General features: G+C 41.0%; 1 protein-coding gene across 6 annotated transcripts in view; it reads left to right on the forward strand.

Moving 5' to 3' along the window:
- The window catches only part of DPP6 (dipeptidyl peptidase like 6), a 542,989-nt gene that overhangs the window by 455,394 nt on the left and 63,551 nt on the right, over positions 1-24,044 (forward strand). For all 6 annotated transcript variants that reach the window (XM_038127465.1, XM_038127466.1, XM_038127462.1 and 3 more), the window contains exon 8: positions 4,947-5,067. In XM_038127465.1, the coding sequence (XP_037983393.1) occupies positions 4,947-5,067 (121 nt within the window). The remainder of the gene's footprint in view (positions 1-4,946; positions 5,068-24,044) is intronic.

Genomic DNA, 24,044 nt, shown 5'->3' on the forward strand with positions numbered 1-24,044 from the left:
GTAATAAGCATCCAGGCATTAACTTTATGAGAAATTTGAGTGATGTAGCTCGTTCAGTTGACGAGTTATAGGTTAGAAATTGTGGGGTAAAGAGAACATAAAGTTAGAATGCCACTCTACAGCTGGAAAATAAATAGGAGCAGTAAAAATGCAGATTAGTGCACATGAATTTATATTCTTTTGATCTATGGAGAAGTAGGAATTTCACACACCTCTTTGGCTGGAAAGAAGGTAGGTTGACCAACTTTAAAAGGAGGTGCTCGCCTACTCAAAATAGCTGGTCACTGTGACTTTTTAAGTCTTAAGGAGATGATTTTCATTATATTCCTGAAAAGGTCCATAAATTAATCCATTTTAAAGTACCAATATTTTAATTAATGCAGCATAATTGCTGAACACCACTCTGGGTCAGTTTGGTAGAGAGTATTATTTTAGAAGCCCTTAAGCAGTTGCAAAAGCATTTTAAATAAATCCTTGAATCAATCAGTGTCATTAAGGCTCTTGCATGTTTGAAGTGAATTAAGTTTAATTTGTTGTTAGATCAAATATTTACCCTACTGTATAAATTTATCTTACTGGATACTTAAGCTTTGAATTTTCTTCCTGTCTTAGGCTTGTGGTCCAATCAGCCTCATATTTTTTCTCCAGTTTTAATTGTGTGGTGCAAGGATGTCAAATGGTTTGGGGTTATTAATTCTAACACCAGTTGCATACAGGCAGAGATTTCTTCCCAGACCACAGGAGTTAGTGGTGTGCTGATACCTGAGGCTAAAGGGGTTACAGCTGAAAGTCACATACTGAGCCACACAAAGCCAACAGCAAAATCCATTGATTTTTATTATCCTGGGATTAAGTGAATGCATTTGAAAAACCCCAAACTTTATCTTAATCCCCTCAGATGTTGCAGTTATTTTTGTTAAGTGTTTAATCTTTGGGGCATCTGTTAAAACATCCAGCAGAAAGAGAGGTCTTCTGCTAGATCCAGTGGCAAACAGTTCCATATGTTAATTCTGATTTCATGAGGAAAATTATTCTAGGTTTCATTGGTTTGCCTCTTGTTTTTGAGAAATAAAATGGTAAAAATATATTTTTCATTTTATTCTGTGTCTGTCAATTATATTGTAGAACTTACATCTTCCTTGGTTTTTTCTGTAGTGTTAGCAATTTCTGTTTCTTCAATCTATGAATGGATGTTTCCATTTTTTTTACTTCTTTCAGAATATCTTCTGTTTCCTCTGTGTTGAATGTGTCATGATGAAAAGGGCCATGGCATTCAGCACAGGGCTCTTCCTGCCTTAGCACAGCCTGGTTTTCCATGCCAGTAGCTGTGTTCAGTGTTGGATTTTAAGGCACATGTATTGCAAGAATGTCTGGGTTAAAGTCTTGCTCAAATATGCACAGCAAAAGAGAAGACACCAGAAATTTGGGCTCTGCTCTTTATCTCCTGTACAGAGAGGCATAAAACTGAACTTGATCCCTGCTGTCATCATTTTAAATTTGTCTAGGAGTGCTAAGCAAAGCTGGCATAAAGTAATGTAAAAGTGATGTCTGAACGTATCTTTACTATTTTTCTTTACTGCAATTTCTTATCCCCTAATTAGCTGACAGGATTGATCATTTGATGGAAAGCACTGCTTTGATGCCATGAAATCAAAACTGTAAAAATTGTTACACAGGTATTTCAAAATAACTTCAAATCTGTTTCTAACATGGGATGTGAGGTAATCCAAAGACATTTCTTGATGAATAACAGAAGTCCAAAAGCTTTTTCTTAATTTATAAGATACATTACACAGAAATCTTCCTTGTGCTGCTTCAGTTATCTTTTATCTTGATTATGGTTGACATTTTTAGGGTACAAGGCACTGTAGTTAGGAGGATAATTTTCAAATCTCTATGAGGTGCTGCAGTTTGGCTCTGAATTATATGGGAGGCAGTTTGAAGTCAGAGCACTATATTATTTTTCCACTGCAGCACCAGATACAGATACCTCACACACCCTGATGAGTGCAACGAAGCTTTGAAAGATCAAATAGGGAAGATGGAAACATTGCAATACTTCAAAAAAGGGAAGGGTGGGAACAGGTTGTCAATCCACCTTCTTTATTTTTCCTGTAAACTCATAGAACACCGAATATAGTACAAAATATTGCAAACCTTATTTTGCTAGAAGAATGTGGGCAAGGGAAGGGTTGCATCACTTGAATAAATCCACTTGATTGTGTGCCTGTCACAGAAGAGCTCTTACCAAGCACCCCTGAGCACATTTACTACTCAGACACAGAGATTTGGATTTATTTGAACCCTGAGTATCTTATTCTGCTTAGTCTTTACAATTTTTATGCACATTTAAACTTCAACAACCTCCCCATATGCAGATTAGCTAATACATAAAATTCTTTACTTGGAATATCCTATCTGGCTGCTCTGTTTACTAAAATTCAAGGTAGAAAAGAGAATGTAGTATCTTCCACAATGCATTTTTTTACTTTTCAAATCTATTCATTGAATGCAGCTCTGCCTAGTTTAAAAGGAAGAAGAGCAAGCTACAGTTTCAGTAATAATTTTTACCTTTAGGCAAACCTGCTATAACTCCTGCCAGAATTAAATTAAGATCTATACTTTCTTCTGGAATCTTTCCAGCTCATCTTTGGGTGAAACATATACTGTAATAGGATGTGAAACAGAAGATGAAAGCAAATATTTTTCCCAATTCTGTCTTTTCATAAAATGAGAAATTGCTTTCTAGTATCATGGTAAAAATACATAACATTTATTCCAATATCTTCAAGTGTAGAAAAACCCATCTATAAATGTCTACTAAATTATATTAACAGTTTGCATTTCAGTCTAAATAGCTTACTGATACCCTGTTCAGCACATCTTTTTCATTTTTAATAGAGTTTAAAAATGTGTTAAAGATGGGGATGGGGAGCAGAATAAAGGTTCCATGAGTGACCTGCCACACCTCTCAGAAACACACAAATGTGTGGTGACTGTGTAGGATCCACCCAAGGGAGCTGTGGGAGCTGGCAGAAGGGCTCACTGAGCCACTGCCCCATCATTTACCAGCAGCCCTGGCTAACTGGGGAGGGCCCAGCTCACTGGAGGTCAGCAGATGTGATGCCTGTCTACAAAAAGAGCCAATGGTGAGAGGTTCAGCAGGGCCATGTCCTGCATTTGGGTCACAGCAACCCCAGGCAGTGATACAGGCTGGAAAGTGGCCCTGGGGAAAGGACCTGGGGGTGCTGGTTGACAGCAGCTGAACATGAGCCAGGTGCGCCCAGGTGGCCAAGAAAGCCAATGGCATCCTGGCCTGGATCAGCAATGGTGTGGCCAGCGGGATCAGGGCAGTGATTGTCCTGGGCACTGGTGAGGCTGCACCTCAAGCCCTGTGTTCAGTTCCCTCACAACAAGAAAGAGTTTGAGGTGCTGGATCATGTCCAGAGAAGGACAATGGAGCTGGGGGAGGATCTGGAGCCCCAAACTTGTGAGGAGTGGCTAAGGGAACTGGGATTGTTTAGCCTGGGAAAAAAGAGGCTCAGGGGGATGAAGCCTTGTGAAGGCTGACCTAGAACAGAGACTAGAAAGAGTTAAAGAATAAAGTGGGGATTTATTAAAAGGCCTCAATGGATACATCTTGGGCAGCACAAGAGCCCAGCCAGGGCTACACCCAAGATGAACCAAAATGGTCACAAAATGCACGATTGGTCTTGGGGTCTCTCTCTTTCATAAGTTCTGGTCCATTTGCATATTGGAGTTAATTGTCCACTTACAGCTTTAGCTTATGAAATTCCATCCTTGTTTTTCTCTGTTCATTCTGCCATTGTTTATACTCTTGGGCCTGAAATTTGGATCATTTGTCTTTGGTCCCCAGCTAGAGAAGGAATTGTTTTGTCTACCTACTCTGTGAAGGGAGCTTAATATGAAGCTCAGAACTACAAACTAAAGCAGTACAGAATCTAAAAATATAAAAGCTAAAACCTGAGGCATCAGGGGACCTCATCACTCTCCACGGTTACCTGAAAGGAGGGTGTAGTGGGGGGAGATCAGTCTCTTTTCTCAAGGAGCAAATGGTAAGACAAGAGGAAATGGCCTCAAGTTGTGTCAGGGAGGTTTGGGATGGATTCCAAGAGCAATTCCTTCACAGAAAGGGTTGTCAAGCATGGGAACAGGCTGCCCATGGCAGTGCTGGAGTCACCATCTCTGGGGGTATTTAACAGATGTGTAGATGTGGCACTGGGGGATGTGCTCTAGTGATGGGCTGGGCAGTGCTGGGTTAATGCTTGGGCTCAGTGATTTTAGAATCATAGAATGGTTTGGGTTCAAAGGGACCTTAAAGACTTTAAGGCTGTTTTACAACCAAGTGATTCTGTGATTCTGTGATTCTGTGATTCTGTGACTCTACTTAGAGCAAGATGTGTTTCACTTTGAGGTGAGGGGACAGGAATTGTGCTATCGATGACAGAGGAACACAGAACAATTTAACCACTTGATAAAGACAGATGCCATGGAACAATACTTTTATTATTGGCTGGCTAAAGCTTTACTTCCGGATCAGCATTTAAACACATGAATAAAGAGCCTGATTCACAGGAGCATTTCGCAGCAATAGTTCTAACAACTCTCAAAACCTGAGCAATGGAACTCTTCATCTCATGCCCTCTAACTGAACTGTTCAGCTTCTGAAATGAAGACAAGAGTGAGAGAAATAAAGCTTATATCAAAGCCCCAAGGCTTCAGTTTGTTGTAAATTAGCATCTTTCTGTTAGCTGATGGCATTGGAAGCAAGCTGTGGAAATCCTTTTTTTTTGACAAAAGATGCCATAAAACTGTGATATGTGATTTTGTGCTGCCAATTATTGTAAAAGCAAAATGCAACATTTTATGCTGGAGCCACTGCTTAATGCTGTTCTCTTTTTCTTTTTTTTTTCCCTTCAAATCAGATATTTATCTTTGAGAATAACATCTATTACTGTGCCCATGTGGGGAAACAAGCCATCCGAGTGGTCTCCACAGGAAAGGAAGGTGTTATTTTCAATGGGCTCAGCGACTGGCTGTATGAAGGTAGGATACAACATTTAGGCCAGCTGTTAGTTATGAGTTTAAATCACACTCTAGAATTACAGACTTCGCTGGAATTAGATGTCCAGCATTGCATTTCTGGGCACTGGTGGACCACGGAGCTAAAAACCTGCCATACTAAGAGTTGCCTGATGTGCTGGAGTGGAAATAATGTGAAATGGTGTAAGAATTCTGTTTTCAGGCTGTTTTCTTTCCCTTAGTCCAAAGGTAATAAATCACTGGGCTTTTAATGAACAGAACTGCTTCATTATTTAATGGCACCTGCAATCACTCATGGACGTGCCAGTTTTCAAATCACAGAAAAGGACAGAAATGGGGAGGGAAAGGGGTTCTATCCTAAAGGAGAAAGCAAGGAAACCATTTTACTTGATTAGCTGTTTTCCACAGAACTAGGTGGGCCTTGGAAGCTGCCCAGATCTTGCCACCTAAAAAAATTTCTAAAAGCAGACCCCAGTAATTGGCTCCCTTCCTGTGAAAATGGGCCTGACAGGGTGGAGGGTCATCTCTGGAGCACTGCTCTCTTTGATCCTTTCAGCTGGCAAATGGCCATTTTGGTGTGTGTGAGCATCTGCTTGAAAAGTGATCTCAACTGCTCGTTAGCTTGGAAGACGATCCTCACCAGCCCCACTTCTTTTTGGCGTTTTTGTAGGCTTTTAAAGTAATATATCAGAATAAAAATTTTAAAACACACACACACACACACACACACACACACACACACACACACACACACACACACATTATATTTATCTATATCTATATCTAATCTTTCTATCTATATCTATATCTATATCTATATCTATATCTATATCTATATCTATATCTATCTATATCTATATTGATATCTCTCTCTATATATATATATATGTATATGTATATGTATATGTATATGTATATGTATAACAGGTACATATCATGCATCCCCCTCTCTGCTGCTGACTAATGCTGCTGCCAGCAGTTCCTTCTCACAGGGATCCTGCCCTTTGGACCTGGCAGTGTCTCTTTCCTGTGGCACAACTTCCCTCTAAAGTCACACTTTCTCCTACAGGTCCCAGCATAGCCCCAGGTTTTCTTGCTTCTACAGAGAGAAAGTTTCCAGATACATCTATGAACTGTGTCCTGTTGGCTGCTCCCAGTTCTCTTGAGGTTGAATGGAACAGAATAGGTTACAAAGTGCCATTAAGAGTTAATTGGTGTAAAAATAGGAATCACCACTTAAATTGGTCTGTATCACAGCCAGACCAAGGCCCTTAGACTCAGAAATGAGGGAATTAAAATGAATGAGTTTGTTTGCCCCTCCTAAAGATGCTGATCCCATAAATCAGTGTACAAACTCATCAAACACATCAGTGGAAAAATATGATAGGGGTTTATTACTTTTTATATTTAAATGCGTGTTTCCACTGAAATACAGCATATTTGCAAGTAAGTGTTCTCCTTGTGCTGTGAAAACACTTTGTAACCAGAGAAGTGGCCAAGAAGTTACAAAATGCTAATTTTCCTTCACTTTATTAATTTGCTGGTGAAGTTGTGGGGAGGCTGTTTGACTCTGGAGGTCAAATGTGCCTACTACTACTACCCATATTTGTCTGATAAACATCGTTTAGTACATCAGGTCTCCTTGCAGCGTCTCACACGCAGCACCACACTGAGAGGAGTTTGTCAAGCCCATGAACCCAGAGCACATCAGCAAGCCCAGGATGACACTTGTTTTGCTGACACCTATTTTTATTCAATTACAGGATTGCTCAGGCAATTTCTTGGCTGACATTGACTTTCAGGTTTGCCCTCTATAATGAATTTGCTTGTTAACTTTATGTTAATGTGCTAGGGTAAGAAATGAATGTGTGATCGAGTACAGTCTCCTTATGCCAAGCCAGGTTCTGTAACCTGTGAGGCACAAGGCAGATTAGGACCATTGGACCTGTTGTTCACTGGGGTTATGTTTGAAAGAAATTAGGATTTGGAAATGTCACTTTGTGTCCTCATACAGTTTATATTGAACTAAATAATTCTCTTTTTTCACAAGCAAGGCATAGAAGGTCTCACAGGAAAACCTGATTTAAATGTTCCCAACTAATGGGAATCCAAAATCGAATCCAGAGCTGAGCTGTGTGAGCTGAGCTCCTTCTCTTGTCACCACTTGCACAATCCTCATGGAGGTAAACCTGGGACTGGTATCAGGACTGAGGACTTGTGCTTGAACAAGATGTGGGGCCATGGTGTCATTGGGTCTGCAGTTCTCAGACACCAGCTGTCTACATGGATGGATGGATGGATGGATTGAGCAGGATCCAGAAGAAGCTGGATATTCCATGGGGATAAATGGATAAGGACAATTGAGAAATGAGAGACACCTCTCCAGTGAGGTCCAAGAGAATCCAGTTATGGTTGCCAATGAACTTTACCCTGGGATACTCTGCCAACACATCATCACCTGAGTTTTTCCAAAGCATTTCCTGTTCTTGGATGCCACCTCTTTAGTGGGATAAACTTGGACCACACTTTAAATCCAAACTTACCTGACTGGAAATGCTTGAAAATTTGGCAAGGACTGAACTGTGCCACCTCAAGACTACTTTTGCTCTTCACCCATTCCTGCTGTGATTTGTAGCCGTGCCTTCCCCACCTCCCAGCCGAGCTGGGTGGGATGCTCAGGCCCATGTTTGTTTGCACTGCTGCTGTCTCAGCGAGCTACCAGGATGAGTGCTGAGCATATGCAGAAATCTGCCTCCATCTGTGCAGCCAGCTCCAGCAGACAGTCTGCAGAGGAGCTGTGAGAATCAGGATCACGGAGAGTTCAGCACACTCCTCTTCCCTTCCATGCTCTTTTTGTTGCTGAAGTTCTGTGACCCCTGGCAGCGACAGCAGAGCCTCCTTGCAGCACCCACTGGGTTTCTGTGACAGCCCACAACCTGCTTCTCACTTTCTCTAAATGCAGCATGGAAAATAAAACTCGGGGTTTTCTATTTGAGGAAGATGACTTTTAACGACTTTTAATGACTTTTATCTACGGAGCAAGAGCACCCCAGCTGCAATTTCCCCTCCCCTTTGTTTGCACAGTGAGTTCTGCAGATGGCAACCCAGCAGTGCCACCCTTTGGGGTGGCTCCTGGCACTTCACATGCATGGCAGACCCCGGGGGGACACTTTTCTTCACAATGCCATTGCTCTTGTCACGAAGGAATAGATGCGCCGCACTATTAATCACAGGTTTTTCCTGAGTCCACAAGCAGACCTAGAGTAAATTTGACAGGCTTTTTGCCCTGGAAAAATGCAGAAGTTCATTGCAATTCAAGTTAAGCTCTGCTTTTGTAAATCTGCCAAAGGAGAAAAAATTTCTTCGAGGTATTTATGCTGATCTGTAGACTTTTGATAATATAGTGAAAAACATTTCAAATCAATCAGAGCTTAATCTACTTAGTGCATTTAGCTGGAAGGTTATAGATTGATACATAGATTACTGTAACATGAAAGCATAGATTAAGCATGGGGTTTATTACTAAAATAAGCACTGACAATGTTTTCATAGTCTGACTTAACATTTTCAGAGCTGTGCCTGACAAATGCTTGTACTAAAATCGAGTGATATCCTATAAAACAGAGTTTAAAGTTCTGCCACTGAAATCAGCTACACATTTAAATGCATAGCAGCAGCAAAGAGTGGGTTTTATTTCAGTTTGCTGTATGAGCATTGTTGGTTTGAGAATATGTTTTAGCAATGATAAGTCTTAGAGAAAATTTTAAAGCAAGTGCTGGTGTAGCAAAAAGGACTTCCAAAGCAATAAGAGTATTTATATGTTCTGTATATAAGGAGTAATATCTTAAAAATAACATGCATTTAAAAAGTAAATTGCAGGTAAAATTAATTTCATTTATATGCTTTTTTTAGAGCACTCTTCTACAGAAGTTAATTCTGTCATGGTGTAATTAAAGTGTTTTAATTTGCTACCAAGCACTTGGAAAGGCTGTTCAGTTGTTCTGAGGAGGGGTGGCAGCAAGGCACTCTGATGGAGGTCACCTCCATGATTCTGTTAAGTGACAAAAGAAGGTTGAGATGTCCCTGTGCTGCAGTTTGGAAATTTGTTGATTTTGGGATTATGTGATGCTGAATCCTGGGGAATGGGGCAGGAGGACTTCCCTCCATACTGGCATGTTTCTGCTAGACCAGGATGGGGTCCAGCAGGGTAAGTCAGGGTCCCTTTAGCAGGACAGGGATCTCCTCTGGGCTGCACTGCTAGAAAGTCTTGGCATGGTCTCCTTGAGGAAGTCACAGATAAAGCTGGATAACTTCTGGTGTTATGCTCTGAGTGCATGCTTGGAAATCAAGCATGTGACACAGTGGTGTGTGCTTCTGTCACTGCTGGGAGGGGAAGGAAGGATTTTCACCTATAGATGGTCCTATGGCATGCATAAAGTGTGACACCAGGACTTTGCTCCATGTGTCCTTAGATTTTAGAGTAGAAACTAGGAAAACAAAGGAACAGTTTTGCAGCTTGTTCTGTGGGACATACTGTGGCTATGAGGGACTTTGGTAGGAATAGCATGTGAGTTAAACAGTAAGAAGTGAGTTAAAAAAGTAAGAATTGCTTGTGAGTTACTCCCTTATCTCGCGTCACTGTCAGGGGAACAGAGGATCAGAGGTAGTCTCTAAATCTGGAAGTCTCTAAATATCAAGATCATCTCAAATTGAGAATCCCCATTCCAGACTTTGTCCTGACACCATGGCTGGGATGTCTCACCTGGACATCTCCTCATCCTCAGACATCAAGAGGGAGCCACTCTTGGCAACCAAGCCCCAGCCCCAGCTCCCACAACACGCATTTAAATCTCTTGAGTAGTATGCGCTTTACACAGTCATCCTCTAAAGCTGATACTCTGCTTTGTTGAGCTTAACACACAGTGGTGTTGCTGTGTTTCCTTTTTGGCTAAGAACCAGGAGGAGGAGGGGAAAAAAAGCTTCTTTTTCAGAGATGACTGCTATGCCTTATTAATCTTCATTTTGTCTGCGTCTTGCGTGATCACCACCAGATCCTCTTGTGTGACTTCGCAGTGACACCTGGTGGGAGAGGCCAGGATGTCATCGTCATTAAGACAATGAAACTGCAGAATTTTTTGCTGCAAGATCTAGGAAAGGCTCCCAATTTCCCCTCACATACATTTCCCTGAAACTCTCTCTGAGCTTATGGGAACTACACATCCAAAGCCGCTGGCTGATTCATGCTAATAGTGCTTCTGTTCTTTTGTACACTTTATAAAGAGAGGGAAGAGAACACAGTAATAAAGAAAAATCTTTTCCATAATTTAATCAGCAGCTCACAAAAAATATCAGAGGGTAAATTTAGAACATGTATGACTGGTCTCGGAAGTGCAGTGCCTGGCAGGAGCTGCCAAATCAAATATCAGTTATTTTGAGCAGTACCTTTTATGCCTATAGCATTTCGAGCAAGTGAAGTAGACATATTTCTTACGTTCAGAAATATTAATTCTGGGACTCTGGAAGTGGTCTTAGTACTGGGAAAGCAGTCAGTAAGTCTGCTGAAGCAGTGCCTCACCTAATTCGTCTGTGTGCTCAATTTTTCATTGTATAACACGAGAATGCTGAACTTCTGCTTGGAAGCAGGAATTTTGATGATCAAATTATGCCTGAATGTGAAAAGGAACATTCATAATTAGCCTGAAAGCAAGTATGTCCTAAAGTTCCTGTTTAGTGCCACCAGAAAAGGAGATGAAATATCCTCATATTTCACAGGCAGGGCTAACCTTTCCCAGTAATTAGAAGCTCCAAAACCTGGTTGGGGAGCATGAGATGAAGAATTAGACTGACTCATCCCTGCATTTTTTAAGACACTCTGGATAAATAAATCTCTTGCCATACTAAATTCATTGCTGCAGACAGTGAGAGAAACCAGCCTTAATGGGACTACAAATTATTCTATTTTGACAAGATGTTTGAATAATCACTGGGACACAGAATCTAGATTTTACTTTAAGAACTTTTGTATTTTCAGTCACAAAGAAAGTATTCCATGGACGTGGGTAAATTTGCAGTTTTACACAGCTGCTGTGGGGTGAAGGGAATTTGGAAAACATATGGAACTGGGAAATTACACCAGATAGTGCCAGAAATGCGAGTCAAAAAACCATTAGTTTGCTCTCAAGTACATGCTGGTATTTTTGAGGGGTTTTGGGGGAAGCTGTATGGAATTTGTTCCCTCACTTGTGTGCTTGCTCAGGCGAGGTAGCAGAAGCAGAGTGGTGCTTTGGTGGCATTTTCCCCATAGTAAAATAGGAAGTTTTCCTCTGTTTTGCTTTTGGACATCATTCAGTGTTGCCCATTGAGTTCATGCAGCTGCTGTGCAGCATGTGGAGCCATCCAAGTCTCAGTTAGCCATTATTTAGCTCATTGAAGGTGACCAGATTTTTTTACACCATTATGTGCTCACTGATTTATACCAAATGTCCATAAAATCTTGCATAAAAATGCAAGTTTAGTTGCATTCAAAGGATGAAGAGCAGCTCTTGTCCTCAGCCATTTGTTTGAAGTGGATATTTCTACCGTGTAAAATTCTATTGCAAGGAAGATGAACTAGCTGCAAGATTATTTTGCCTTATGCGTGTTAAAGCAGAGGAAAAGAGAGTCTTAAATTTCACCAGATGATGTCATGAAAGGTTTTGTAGAAGTTCCACCACCTCCTGGCTTTGGTGGAGGTTCCCCTGTCCCAGGGAAGCTCCCATTACAGATTTCATCACCAGGAGTAGGCTTCTGGCCCTTCTCAGCTGGCAAAGGTCAGGAAAAATTGAACCATTTACAGTGCACATTGTGAATGCCTGCCTGGAAACCAGCAAGCTCCTGAAAACTTTAAAATGTGCTGTTACCTGGACTGGCTTCAAAATCCAGCACCGCACCACGAGAAACCCTGCCAGCTCTAGTCCAGTCCTTAACCTTCCCTTTCTGCAGAAGGTTGTTTGGAAGGAGGATGCCAGCCAAAACCAACACCTGTCATCCTCTAATTTCTGGATCAGCATCATTCAGACTTCAGGATGGCTTTTGGAAGGAAAGGAGACCATTATTTACTGTGGTCAGAGAGCTGCTTGGGGCAGTGGAAGGAAGCCAGTGCTCATCCTGATGTCGCAGTGCAGCCAGCAGCTGCCAGTGCCTTAAGAGGTGCTCAGTGAGTGAAGTTGTTTTCATTTGCCCTGAAGCCCTGGTAGGTATCATGAAATAGGTGTTGTATCACTGGAGTCAAATATTTCTCAAAAAAAAAGGTGTATTGTGACTTGTGTAACAGAGCTGCTGTGGTTTCCTGCTTGCACACAAGTTCTGTTTCTCTGCACCAATTTTATTACAGTGGCCTTGGGTTAAATTGCCCTGTTGGAGAGCTGTGTCCTCATTTTCTGATTATGCTGGTATTTTTAATAACTAATTAGTATACCAGCACTTTGGATATTGCAGAACAGATTCTGACCTATGCCATGCTAAGTTGAAGTCTGGAATAACTCCCTGGAGATAATTGTGATGGCCTGGATCTGCACCAGGATGATGAATGAGAGGGTCTTGCTGTAATGTTCATGCTTTATGTCCACTTTCAGGGTTTCAGAGGAAATACCTTAAAACACTATTATTCCCACAAAATAAAGAGTGGTGTGTTAGAGACTATTTTCAAATCCAGTCAAATTTAAAAGCCATGCTTTTCCTCCATGGAATAATTTCTATGGTTTGATAGTATAAAACACAAAAAATGTGTTTAGTTGATCAGGTCCACTGCATGTAAAGCAAAAATGCATAATTTCTGTGTTGGTAGAATTGAGCTGGAGGGCTGTGACACATGTAGGAGTCTTCCAGGCTGCAGAATGTTGTAAGAAATTAAAAGAATTTAATTAAATTGTACAAAAATGATGTGCAGTATTATAGGGTGGAAATATAGCTGTTAGGGCATGTTTCCCAGGGATACTTCAGGGATCTCTGTCCTGGGGGATTTTTAAGAGTGAATTAAAGAGATTTTTGTCATGAGTTGTTGAGATAAACATCAATCCTATTTCAGTGCAAGGAGGGGATTAAGACTTCTTCAGGCTTCTTCTGGAGCTGAAATTTGATGATCTTGTGTATGGTTTTGATGTCTTTTTCTCATATCTTTGCAGTTAGACATTTTGGCTCTGCAATTACAAAGAATGCCTGCTTTTATATACAGCAGAGTAAATACACATAAACTGCTTGTGTATGATGGTTGTATGGAATAGAGCTCTTTATTGTGATAAATTTATATGTGCCTCATCATTTCCCTGAGGAAAATTGGTCATTTTCTTCTTCTGAGAGCGTCCATGAACTTTTATTTGAAAAACATGTTAGAAAGAAAGAAAGAAAGCTTAATGTTTTTAAAGTGCTTCAATCAAGAAGTGATTACAGAAAGAACAAAGAAATTGAATGATAGTCATAGAAATTTTATGTTAGTGTGCAATCCCATCATTTTGACCTAAAAAGTAATTTCCTGTAGGTTTTTTTCTTGGTACAGCCTTGTGGAAATTAAGGGGCCAGTGCAAAAGCTACAGGCTGTCTAAAAAGCTTTCCTATTTGTCTCACTGCTCTCTGGCCTGAATAAAGAGTATCTGCCTTAAGAAATAAAAAGAAAAAAAGCAAAAATGAATGTACTCTGTCCAAATTAGAATGAGAGAAAGCTAAATGAAAAGGATGAAAATTCTGCTGCGATTTGTGATTCTCACTAGAGAGCTGGCCTGTCCGTTGTTGTATAATAGCAGGGAAATCAAAAGAATATCCAAAATTATGACACAAATCAAATTATAATGTATGTACATCAGCTTCCCTAATTTGAAGGGAAAAAAAAAAGACAAAGAACAAAATTTGAATACAGTTTAAAATACACAACTCCAAATCCTAATGCCATCTGGCAGCAATCAGAGGTCAGAGTGGGTCTGTGAAGAGCAGAGGAGTAATGATGGGAAATGCAAAGGGGTGCATCACTGCTAAGGGCTGGCAGGGCACCTGGGAGGCCCCCACTGAGCTCAAGTCCGTGGTTTCCTCCAGCACAGATTAAACCTTTGTATGTGAAATAAGCAAGAGCTCAAATCTTTGCATGTGAAGAACACCCTTCCATATTGCTGTCTGCGCTGCCTGTGCTTGCCCTGTGCGAGGCATGATCACCAACACGCTCAGATCCTGGTGTTGGGAATACAAGACTGTTTTTTCCAGCAGTGTTCCCAGTACCAGCTCTCCACAGGACCTCATCCCCTGAAGACAAGAGGGATGTGGGTGATGCAGTGCAGGGACTTCAGACTGTGCCAAGGAAGCCCAGTGGTGACTGCAGTGTTGGCACAAACCAGGACACGGAGCTGACTCTGCTGGGCTCTTCTCTGTGTCAGGAGAGCTGAAGAACTAGAGCAGATCTTTAAGGCTATCAATTGACACTCCAGCAGCTCCTGAAAGATAAAGCATCCAGGGATTATTTCACCCTCAGCACTCAATTAGTTTACATTGCTATAAGTAAGGACCATATGGTGCAGCTTCTGCACCAGCTGCTCTCCAGTCTTCACCGAGCACAGGTCTAAGGGGAAACCATGGCTCAGAGTTAACAGCAGTTAGAAAAGTAGGGGGAAATGGCAGGTTTTAAAGATGACCCTAAAGCTTTTGGATGGGTTAAGCAGTAAAATATAAGTGGCCAGGGATGCACTGGCTGCTGTGTGCCCCGATGGGGACTCCAGGTGCCTGCAAACACCACACACAGGTGCACAGCAGCCAGTGTGGGACAGCAGGGACCAACTCCAGAAGGATGGCAGAAACCTTCAGTGCTCTCCTGGGATGAGGACTGCAGAGACCAAGCAAAGCAGTGACAAGTAGGAGATGTTTTCCTTCAAATCCATTGCAAACAGCAGCAGGCACTGCTCAGACCTGCACCTTTCTCTGGCTCCCTGCAGCCTTTGCTCACACCCACCAGGATTCTCAGAGTCTGGAGATGGGGGATATGTACTGAACCAGGTATCGTAGCCCACCAAGGCAGAGCCAGACTCTGCAGAGGGGAAAAGACCCAAATAAACCCATGTTGAGATGTCTGCTCAGCTCTGTAGCCTCCAGAAATACAGCCCAAACCAATTCTGTGTTGCCCAGCCTCTTTGCCTGCTTTCCTCTCTTTCCACTGAAAACAGAGTTTCTTTGAGAACCATCTCCACAGCCCAGCTGAGCCTTGTAGAGCTGGATTTGCTGCCATTCTTCCCAGTTCTTTTCTTCTAAAGGGATTGTGGTCATTCCTCTGTTTGCCTGTGTCATTCTGGTGCTGAATAAAACCTCTCTCAGCCAGTTTGCATACCAGGAAATCATGATTAGAATACCTTGTTTATTTTTTTTTTTATTTTTAATGACTAAAAAGCTGCTATGCTGTATTCTCCAACCCTAAGAAGTTTTAAGACCGTGAAAGTCCTTGCCTGTCACTCTGCACTGGAAAAATTTACTCTGTTGCTCTGAGTCACATCAAACAGCACAGGAACACAAAATGCTGCTAAGAGCTAAACACCATGTTTTATCTGTAGTTATTTAAAATACCTCTTCTTAACAAGTTCCTTAACTGTGGATTTTGAAGAGATGTCTTTTTACTTTTAAAGTTTTTTTTCAGATTTTAGTGAGAGTGGAAGTATCATGTAGTACCAAAGGAAACTATTAAGTGCTCTGTGTTTTTATTCATTAAATTTCGTATGGTGTAGTGAGGTGTCCTAGATGGTTTTGCAACTTTACTGGCCATATGGATATAAGCTACACCAAGAAATGATTTACTCTCCATCTCAGCTGGTACTGGTTATACAGCAGAGTATGACCACTGCAAATACTCTGTTGGGCACATTATTTGAATTTCAAACTCTTAGCTGAGAAATATTTCCTATAGTTCAGACAAATTTGCCAGAAATTGAGATGTAAAATTCCCAATTGCAATCTCACTCGTTATGTACAATGCCCTGATTCATATATTAGATCCAGACCAGAATTACAGAGTTAAGCAGAAACTGATGCCTCTAACAAATGTACATATTCCTTAAAGTTCTCTGAGTTTTTCTTCAAGATTTATTGAGTGTTTTCACTGACTTATATAGTGTTGTGTTCTTGGCTATCATTGATTAAGCCTTAAATCTGTGCTGCCTGGCCTGTGAACCAGAGAATAAAACCTTTCTTCTGAGACCTGGTATAGTTATATATTTTATTTATATGTGAGAAGTATCCACACTTTTCAAAAGTGCAGAAAGAAATGTTTACATTGTAGTTTACATGTAGACTTTTGATGCATATTGATTTTAAAATTAGTAACAAATAGATCTTCTTTTTTTCATTTTCTCGATATCACAGTCATTTAAAATGAAGACTACAAGTTTACTCCTTAGTGTGATTTTAATAGCATGTTTTCTCATGGATCACCTTTAATTCTGCACCTGTAATTCCTTTCCAGGCTGAATATTTAACTGGTTTTAATATTTATATGGTTTTTGTTGTTGTACATATTCCTAATTTTTCTTTTTTGTGTTTCATGCATTCTTTTTAAGCTGCTTTTAAATAATTTGAGACTGTTCTCAATCCCAATGAGCCAACAAAAGCAACATAGTCTAAAGAGAACTCCTGTCTTGAAAGCAAAGGGTTAATACTGAAGGGCACATGAATGCTTGTTGGCAAAAGGGAGCAGTTCCAGAGTGGTCCTCGAAACTTCATTAGTGATCAGAAAAACATGCAATATTGCATTAACTGGAAGAAAAACTCTTCTATTACAGGGTTAATGTCCTTAGAAATGTTGCAGAGTTTATTTGAAAAATAAACCCAACAAGCCTCTATTAAATTTATTGAGGAAATGGAAAGCAGAAACTCAGAAGACTGTAATTGCCACCTACAAATATGGTAATTAGAGTGAATAAGAAGTAATGAAGGAGGAAATCAGGGACAACTCACCTCCTGAGCAGGAAGGTGGAGGTTACATTGCCACCATGTGGTAAAACTGTGGAGAGATGGAGCAGCTCCTCTCTCCATCAGGATTCGAGAGGAGAGCTGCAAACAGCCAGAAATCTGCATGATTTGCTGGAAAAAAAATATAGTATGCAAATGGCATCCTGATTGGAAAGAAGCAATGTGAGATTAAATCCTATTTTGCTTTTGATTAGCCTGTGCAGTTGGGTTTTTGGTTGTGTGTTTGTGGGGGTTTTGACTTGAATTTTAATACAAAATGCTGTTACATAAAATATTCAGTGGAAAAGTGAGCAGAGTGCAGAAAAGGATAGAAAAAGAAAGTTCTCTTTTTAAAATGATGTCATTTATAAGCTTTTTTGAGTACAAAAATCCATCATTCTGTTGCATATCTTCTTGAAATCATCTCCAACATTTCTTCATGAATTTTGATTTTTTCAAATTCTTCTGATAACCCTGGGATACTTCCTAGTTCTGTAATATTTAGAAACACGAGCCTTAATGTTTCACAAAGTACTTTTTAGAATTGACTACATGGAAATGTAATTTTTTATGGAAGTTCTGCCTACAGCAGGATTTGGGATTCACAAAAATGCATCTGCTTGCTCTCCCCCCACCCCTCGACTTCAGCTCCTAATTCCTCATGGCGTGACAACTGGTTGCTGCAGAAATTATTAGGATTCAAGAGCATGATTTCACAGTCTGAGTCGGAGGAGCTTTTCACAATCCCCTTTTTGATCAGATTAGTGCTGACCCCTGAGCTGACCCTCAGCCAAGGAGAGCTGGGTCCTCCCAAGGCAGGGATTGCTGCTGATCCCTTCAGACAGTTCTGTCCTGCTCTGCTGCAAGCTCTGCTTCTTGTCCTCCCTGCAGCCTGAACCTTTCCCTGGTCTGTGCACAGCATCCCTTGGGTTTATAAAGGGCTTGAATTGATGCTAAATACAGTGGCTGCCTCTGTATTTAAGAGCAGCTCCCCCCCTCAGCACCCCCACACTTGTAGCTAAAGTGCAAGAAAAAGATGAAATGACCATCACAGATGTATCTCTTGGTGCAAGTCTAATTATGACCTCCACTGAGGCAATTATTCTGTCTTGATCTTAATGCCTTTTGCAAGCATCAATTAATAAAACTTCACATAATGTCCTGGTAGAACAGGAATTATTACCATCTTTTTAGAAACAGGCAAACTGAGGCACAATTATTGACCTGGTTTTAGATGAGATGAGAGAAATTAGGACACAAATCTGAAGTCAGAGTTTTACCTTAGTCCCTAGAATCCAACTAAAGTGCAGAGCATTGTGTGAAAACCCAGATGTGGCTGTTTTCAGCACATCCCTGAGCTCACCTGCAGCACAAACCCCCTCCAGTTGTGGTCCCAGGATAGCACAGCTGGAGAGATGTGTCTGTGCAAGTCACTCTGCAGGAAGGCTGGGCTAGTTCCTAGTGATTTCCACAGGAATAAGAACCTTTCCAACCCACAGGGCACCCTGTGAGCAGAAGGCAAAAGCCTGTTTTTAAAGCTGCCCCAGCTCTGTCGGACTGTTCTGCATCCTAAAGGGACTGATGGACTCTTACCTGCCTTTCAAATCCCAGAAAAAAGGAGCAAATCACTTCTCTTTTTACACAAATGACTCATAAGCATTTGCCTCCTACATTAGTTTTGCTTTTGCTCAAAGTTGAGTCATTGTCTTGTATTTGATTTAACAACAATAGCAGGAGGAAAAAAAATAGCCATCAGTAGCTACTGCATAAGAGTAGATCAAAAGCAATTCCTTAAAGGAGGCTTTCACGATAGCTAGATTAAACATTTGAGAAACTGGTAAGAAATAGAGCTGAAGAAAAACAGCTCCTAAAACCAAAGCATTATGTTTTCATGCTATTGTGCTTTTAAAATTGAAGGCAACAGTCTGAAAACAGGCATCAAAATGAATCTTACTTGAAGGGAATTATCTGGAGATCATTGTATTTATTGCATTTGTTTTGATTTTCCAGCCTTTGCCTCAGACTGTAGTCATGGACATGACTTAAAAGATTCAATACCTCATTTAAAAATTAAACTTCACTTGATTATTGAACTGACCCATCCTAACCCTCAAATTGTCATGTATTTTGGAGTATCACCAGCAGGCTGGAAATGGTGAGGACAGGAGGCAAGAATTGTGTCCCCAGCAGCTGATGGATTTGAAATGCAATAGCTGAGGCTGTGCTGCCCCTTGGAGGCACAGTACAAAGTTGCATAAATCCATGAGGAGGGAAAGGATTAGTTATGGTGCTTTGGTATGATCTTGGTTTTTAACTCTGCCTCCTCTCTACCCTTGTCCCCCAGTGCCCAAAGGGCTGTATGTCTGAAGGCACTCCTTGCCCAGATTGTCCTGTGTGTGATGATACACTGGATAAATCATTTTCTAGCTAAGTGTTGGTCTTTTAGAATCCTTTTGTGCTCCTCATTCCCTTTCCCATATCTGCTACAGCTGTGGATATCTCAGCAGCTACTGAGGATGAGCAGTGGTGGGAAGGGAGGGTCAGGAGGTGCAGGGAGTTGATGTGATTATTGTCTGCCTCTGTGGGGCTGGGAGTAGATTTGGGGATTTCCTTCCCTGTGTGTTTCCCCATTTCAGCAGAGCCAGTGGAGCTGTGAATCTGCCTTGTGATCACTGCTGAGGAACCCCAGACCCTGAGCCATGGTGGGAGAAGTTGTCACCCTGCTCGTATGGCACCAGTGCCACCACACTGAGACAAAGGAGCAGCTCCCTTTGCCCGCTCAGGATCCTTTTAGAAACTCTCTCTGGAAAATGACCCAGCTAAAATGTGATGTTGTTTGAGAAACAGCAACACAAGGCTGCTTATGGGACACCTCTTGTTTAAGAGCTTGCCTGTGAATTTTGGCCATCTGATTTTGACCTTGCAGCTGAAGTAATTTGATCTGCAGGCTGAGCTGGCAAGTAGTGAGCCAGGAAAGCTGGGCATGCATCAGGAATATTTCAGTGCTTTTGTGAGATTTAAAATTACTCAAGACAGAATAATAAACCCCAAAAGGAGAAATTATAGCTTTAGAAATGGTAGCTTTTAGTGGAGTTGCTCTGGCCATGTTAGCAGAGACCCTGCAGCTCCAGGTGAGAGGTGGGAGTAGCACAAGAGAAGTACAGTCCTAAAAACAACCGAGCTGCCATTTGGAAGGGTTGTAGTACAGGATCTCCCAATTACTGAGGTCAAAGTTTATTCCTAATGAGGAGATCTCACAGCCCTGCAGAATGGCACTGCAGCTGAAGGGAGTTGCAGGAAGAGTGGAGAAGCCAAGAGGTGTGTTTTCCTTCATCCTGGCAGAACTTCTTTCCCTGGAAGAAAGAAAAGGAAGCAACATGATGGATCTAGCCATGTTGCTTGGAGCCCAGGCTTGTCCTTAACTGAGGAAATTTGGTTTAAACCAGCTTCCAGAACCTTCCAGATCCAGAACCTTCTGTTCCCTCTCAGAACTGATGTTGACCTGCATGACTTACTTGCTTGGACTTCATAGAAATTGCAAATGCAAGTCCACTGAGTACAGTAAACACCAGATCACAAAGAATTTGGCTTTGGTTCCAGCAAAATAACTTTCCTAGGACATCCAGAGATGGTTTCTGACCTGCCCTGTCCCATGTTTGACCTGACCTTTTCCTGTAGGAGAAAACACGCTTTTGACAGCACAGCTGAGACAGGGTTTAGAGGGCAAACAGCCCTTTGCCTTTTACACAACAGCTAAATTGTGCCTAAAGATGGAGTGACTTCTCCAGTCTGACTTAACTTCTCTCCAAAATTTTAGTTTAACTTAGTGGAAAGACTGTGTACTTTGCTGACCACTCGCAAAAGGAAAGAAAGTATAAAATCATTGCTTGCTGCACAGTTTTCCTAAGTAAATATCTATTTTTAATTTCAAGTAAAAAAACAATGAACCACGAGTGCATTCACAGAAATTAAAGGAGTGGATTTGGCTTCTTCAAAGACATGAGTTCTTAGTGGACAAACCTGACAATTACATTCCTTTATATATTTGATAAAGAAATTATAAAATAATAACTGGATCCTTATTATGTATTGCTATTTATACCAGTTATGAATTTGGACTTAAAACCACATTAAACCATCTGTCTGAGTACAAGAGGCACAGAAAGGTAATTTACAGGCAATTAGTCAGCCAGGTGCTTGTGTTTGTAGCAGTGTATCATGGTCACATTTTCAGTCTGGAAACATAAATCTGCAGAAGAGAAACCAGATATCCTGTTAGCATTCCTTTAAATTCTTCACACTAAAAAAACAAAACAAAACAAAAAAAAGATCATGATAAAAATGTGTGTAATCATGGTGTAACCATCCTTTGAGTATTTTCATAACCTGGTGGAATCCTGCTAAGCCTGATGAAGATGAAACCTTCCACCCAACATGCCAACAACATAATTGGGATTTATAGCTGCAGGCTGGAGCACACAGTCTTTAGGGACTGGAGGGCATGACAGAGAAATATCACTTGGAAGCAGCCTGAGGAGCAAGTCCCAGCCTCCCTCCCTGATGAATCCTCCCACATGGGAGGGTTAGTGCCTGCAGGAGCAGGGCTGGGCACCCACCTTGGGCACTGCCCGTGGCATCAGCAGGAGGGTGTTCAGCCAGCCCAGAGCTGCTGGGCTTTCCAGGAGGAAAGTTACCAAGAAAAGATGAAAGACAGCCAAGGAAGCCTTAGAAAGAAAGGAAAATATATGTATTAAAATTGGCACTTCTTCGTGTAACCCACATCCAAATGTTCCAGGAATAACCTGTCTTTGAAAACTGGGTTTCAGTGATAAGTAATAAATGGCAAAGAGTACAAATCACTGTTTCTGGTCCTACTCAGCAAGGACAATAGAATTTTCTTTGCAATTTCTTTATGTTTGCTGTCAGAACATTTTGAGGCATTTCAAAACCTACGTTTCATAGTCTGGCAGTGGGAAAGTTCTCACCAGCTTGTCCTGTGGCCTGGCTGTGCTCAGTGCTCAACAACACCCCAGAAAACCAGAACCAGTCCCCAGACCACTGCAGGGAATAGTGAAATATTGCTCAGCCATGGCCCCAACACAGCAGCACTGCTAATGTCATGGATGGCAAGGTAAAAATATACTGGTGGAAAAGGAGCTGCTATAATCAATATTTTTTAAATGTTTGTGGGGTGGGTTTTTTGTTTGTTTTGTTTTTCTTTTGGTTTGGTTTCTTTCTTTTTTTATGAGGTAATTGTCCTCAATACTAAATAGGAAGTTTTTTAAGGGTAGAGCAGGCTACGATGACCTTGGAAATTAAGATTATGCTACCTTAGGTATTGTGATCTGTTGGGTAGATAAAAATGGAGCCATCTCCATCCTGCCAATAAGTGCAACAGATAAAGAGGGGAAAGGAGGGTATTTCTTTCTAAAGCCACCCTTAATCAGCAAAAAACAGCAGACAAAATTATCTTTGGTAGATGGGGATTTGTGCAGTGTGGGTTACATTTATTATCTGGCAGGTTATAAGCTGTATTTTAATTTCCGGTATTTTCCTGCTACATCTGAAGGAACAATACAAGCTGAATCCACTGCATGTCATTTATAAGCCTGTGCATGTCATTTATATGGTAATGGGGGAGTTCACCCTCATCCCCTGTGATTTCTGCAAAATTCTGCATGCTGCTTCTCAGCATATTTAGCTTTCTCCAGCGAAAATTAAAATGCACATTCATGATCTTTGAACAAAGCGGGCAGGGATAATTGGCAATTTGAGCCTGTTCTGTACAATGCAATTCAAAGTAATACTTATAATTTGCAGATAATTAATCAGGGCTCTTTTTTTTCCTTAAAATTCTTAATTGCCTTTCTATGATATTGATTTTTAATAAGTTTTACTCCTACCAGTTTTAGTTCCAATTATACAGGCAATTTCTTGTCACTGTTATGCATGGCCCTGTCTGTGTTTATATGTACATTTCTGTATATTTTGGGATATTTTTTTGAGAAATTTTTATATGTTGGTTTATGGATAGAGTTTTTGTTGTTGTTAAAAAGTTGAAAATAATGGAATCAATGTACAGCCAAGAGAAAAAAGGTACAACAGGGAATAGAAAACCCAAATAAATACAATTAAATTTTTAAAGAATTTTAAATAATAAGAATTCTATTGCCACATTTAAATATCTGGAATTCTGTGTCAAACTCATTTGGTATTTAATTCACTATCCAATTAAAACTCTCTGTAGAAGACTGTAATTGTTCTAGCTTTAAAGTAAAAACAGCAATCATTAGAGGTACAAACTTTTGGCTCTCTGAGGAAATTCAGATGATCATAAATTCAAAAATAATAATAATAATAATAGTAAATATAGATGTACATGGGGTGGTGTCTGTGATGGGAAATAAGCCATGAGCACCCCATGGCTGACCAAGCCCAGCCCTGTCCAGCCTGACCTTGAATGACCAGAGGCATCCACCACCTCTCTGGGCAACAACCTGTGGCCAGAGCTTCACCACACTCATTGTAAAAACTTCTTTCATATATCCAACCTACCCTTCTTCAATTTAAAATCATAACCCCTTTTCCTATCACAATTGGTTTTCTAAAAATGTTGTCCCCATCTTTCTTACAGGCTTCCTCCAAGTACTTAGAGGCTGCAATAAATTCTGCCTGGAGCCTTTTTTTCTCGAGGCTGAACAACCTCAGCTCTCAGTCTCCATAGCAGAGGTGCTCCAGCCCTCTGATCCTCTTCCTGGACTCCTCTGGACCCACTGGAAATTCCCCACTGGGCATTCTGCACACCAAACCCACTGGGGTTTATTTCCTGCCTCACCTATGAGAGTTTCTAGGCTGTCACTGACAACCAGAGCTGCACAGACCTGGTTGGTGCCCCTGCCCCAAGAGCTTTCCTCTTATTTTGTCAGTAGATTTAGGATTACTGCGCTGGAGTCTACAGATCCAAAATACTGATAAAAGAAAGTATTTCCTGGTAGCAGGGATAAAAGAGATTTCGATGCATGGACATTATC

Source organism: Motacilla alba, chromosome 2, assembly GCF_015832195.1.
Source record: "Motacilla alba alba isolate MOTALB_02 chromosome 2, Motacilla_alba_V1.0_pri, whole genome shotgun sequence".
NCBI classification, from domain to species: Eukaryota; Metazoa; Chordata; class Aves; order Passeriformes; family Motacillidae; genus Motacilla; species Motacilla alba.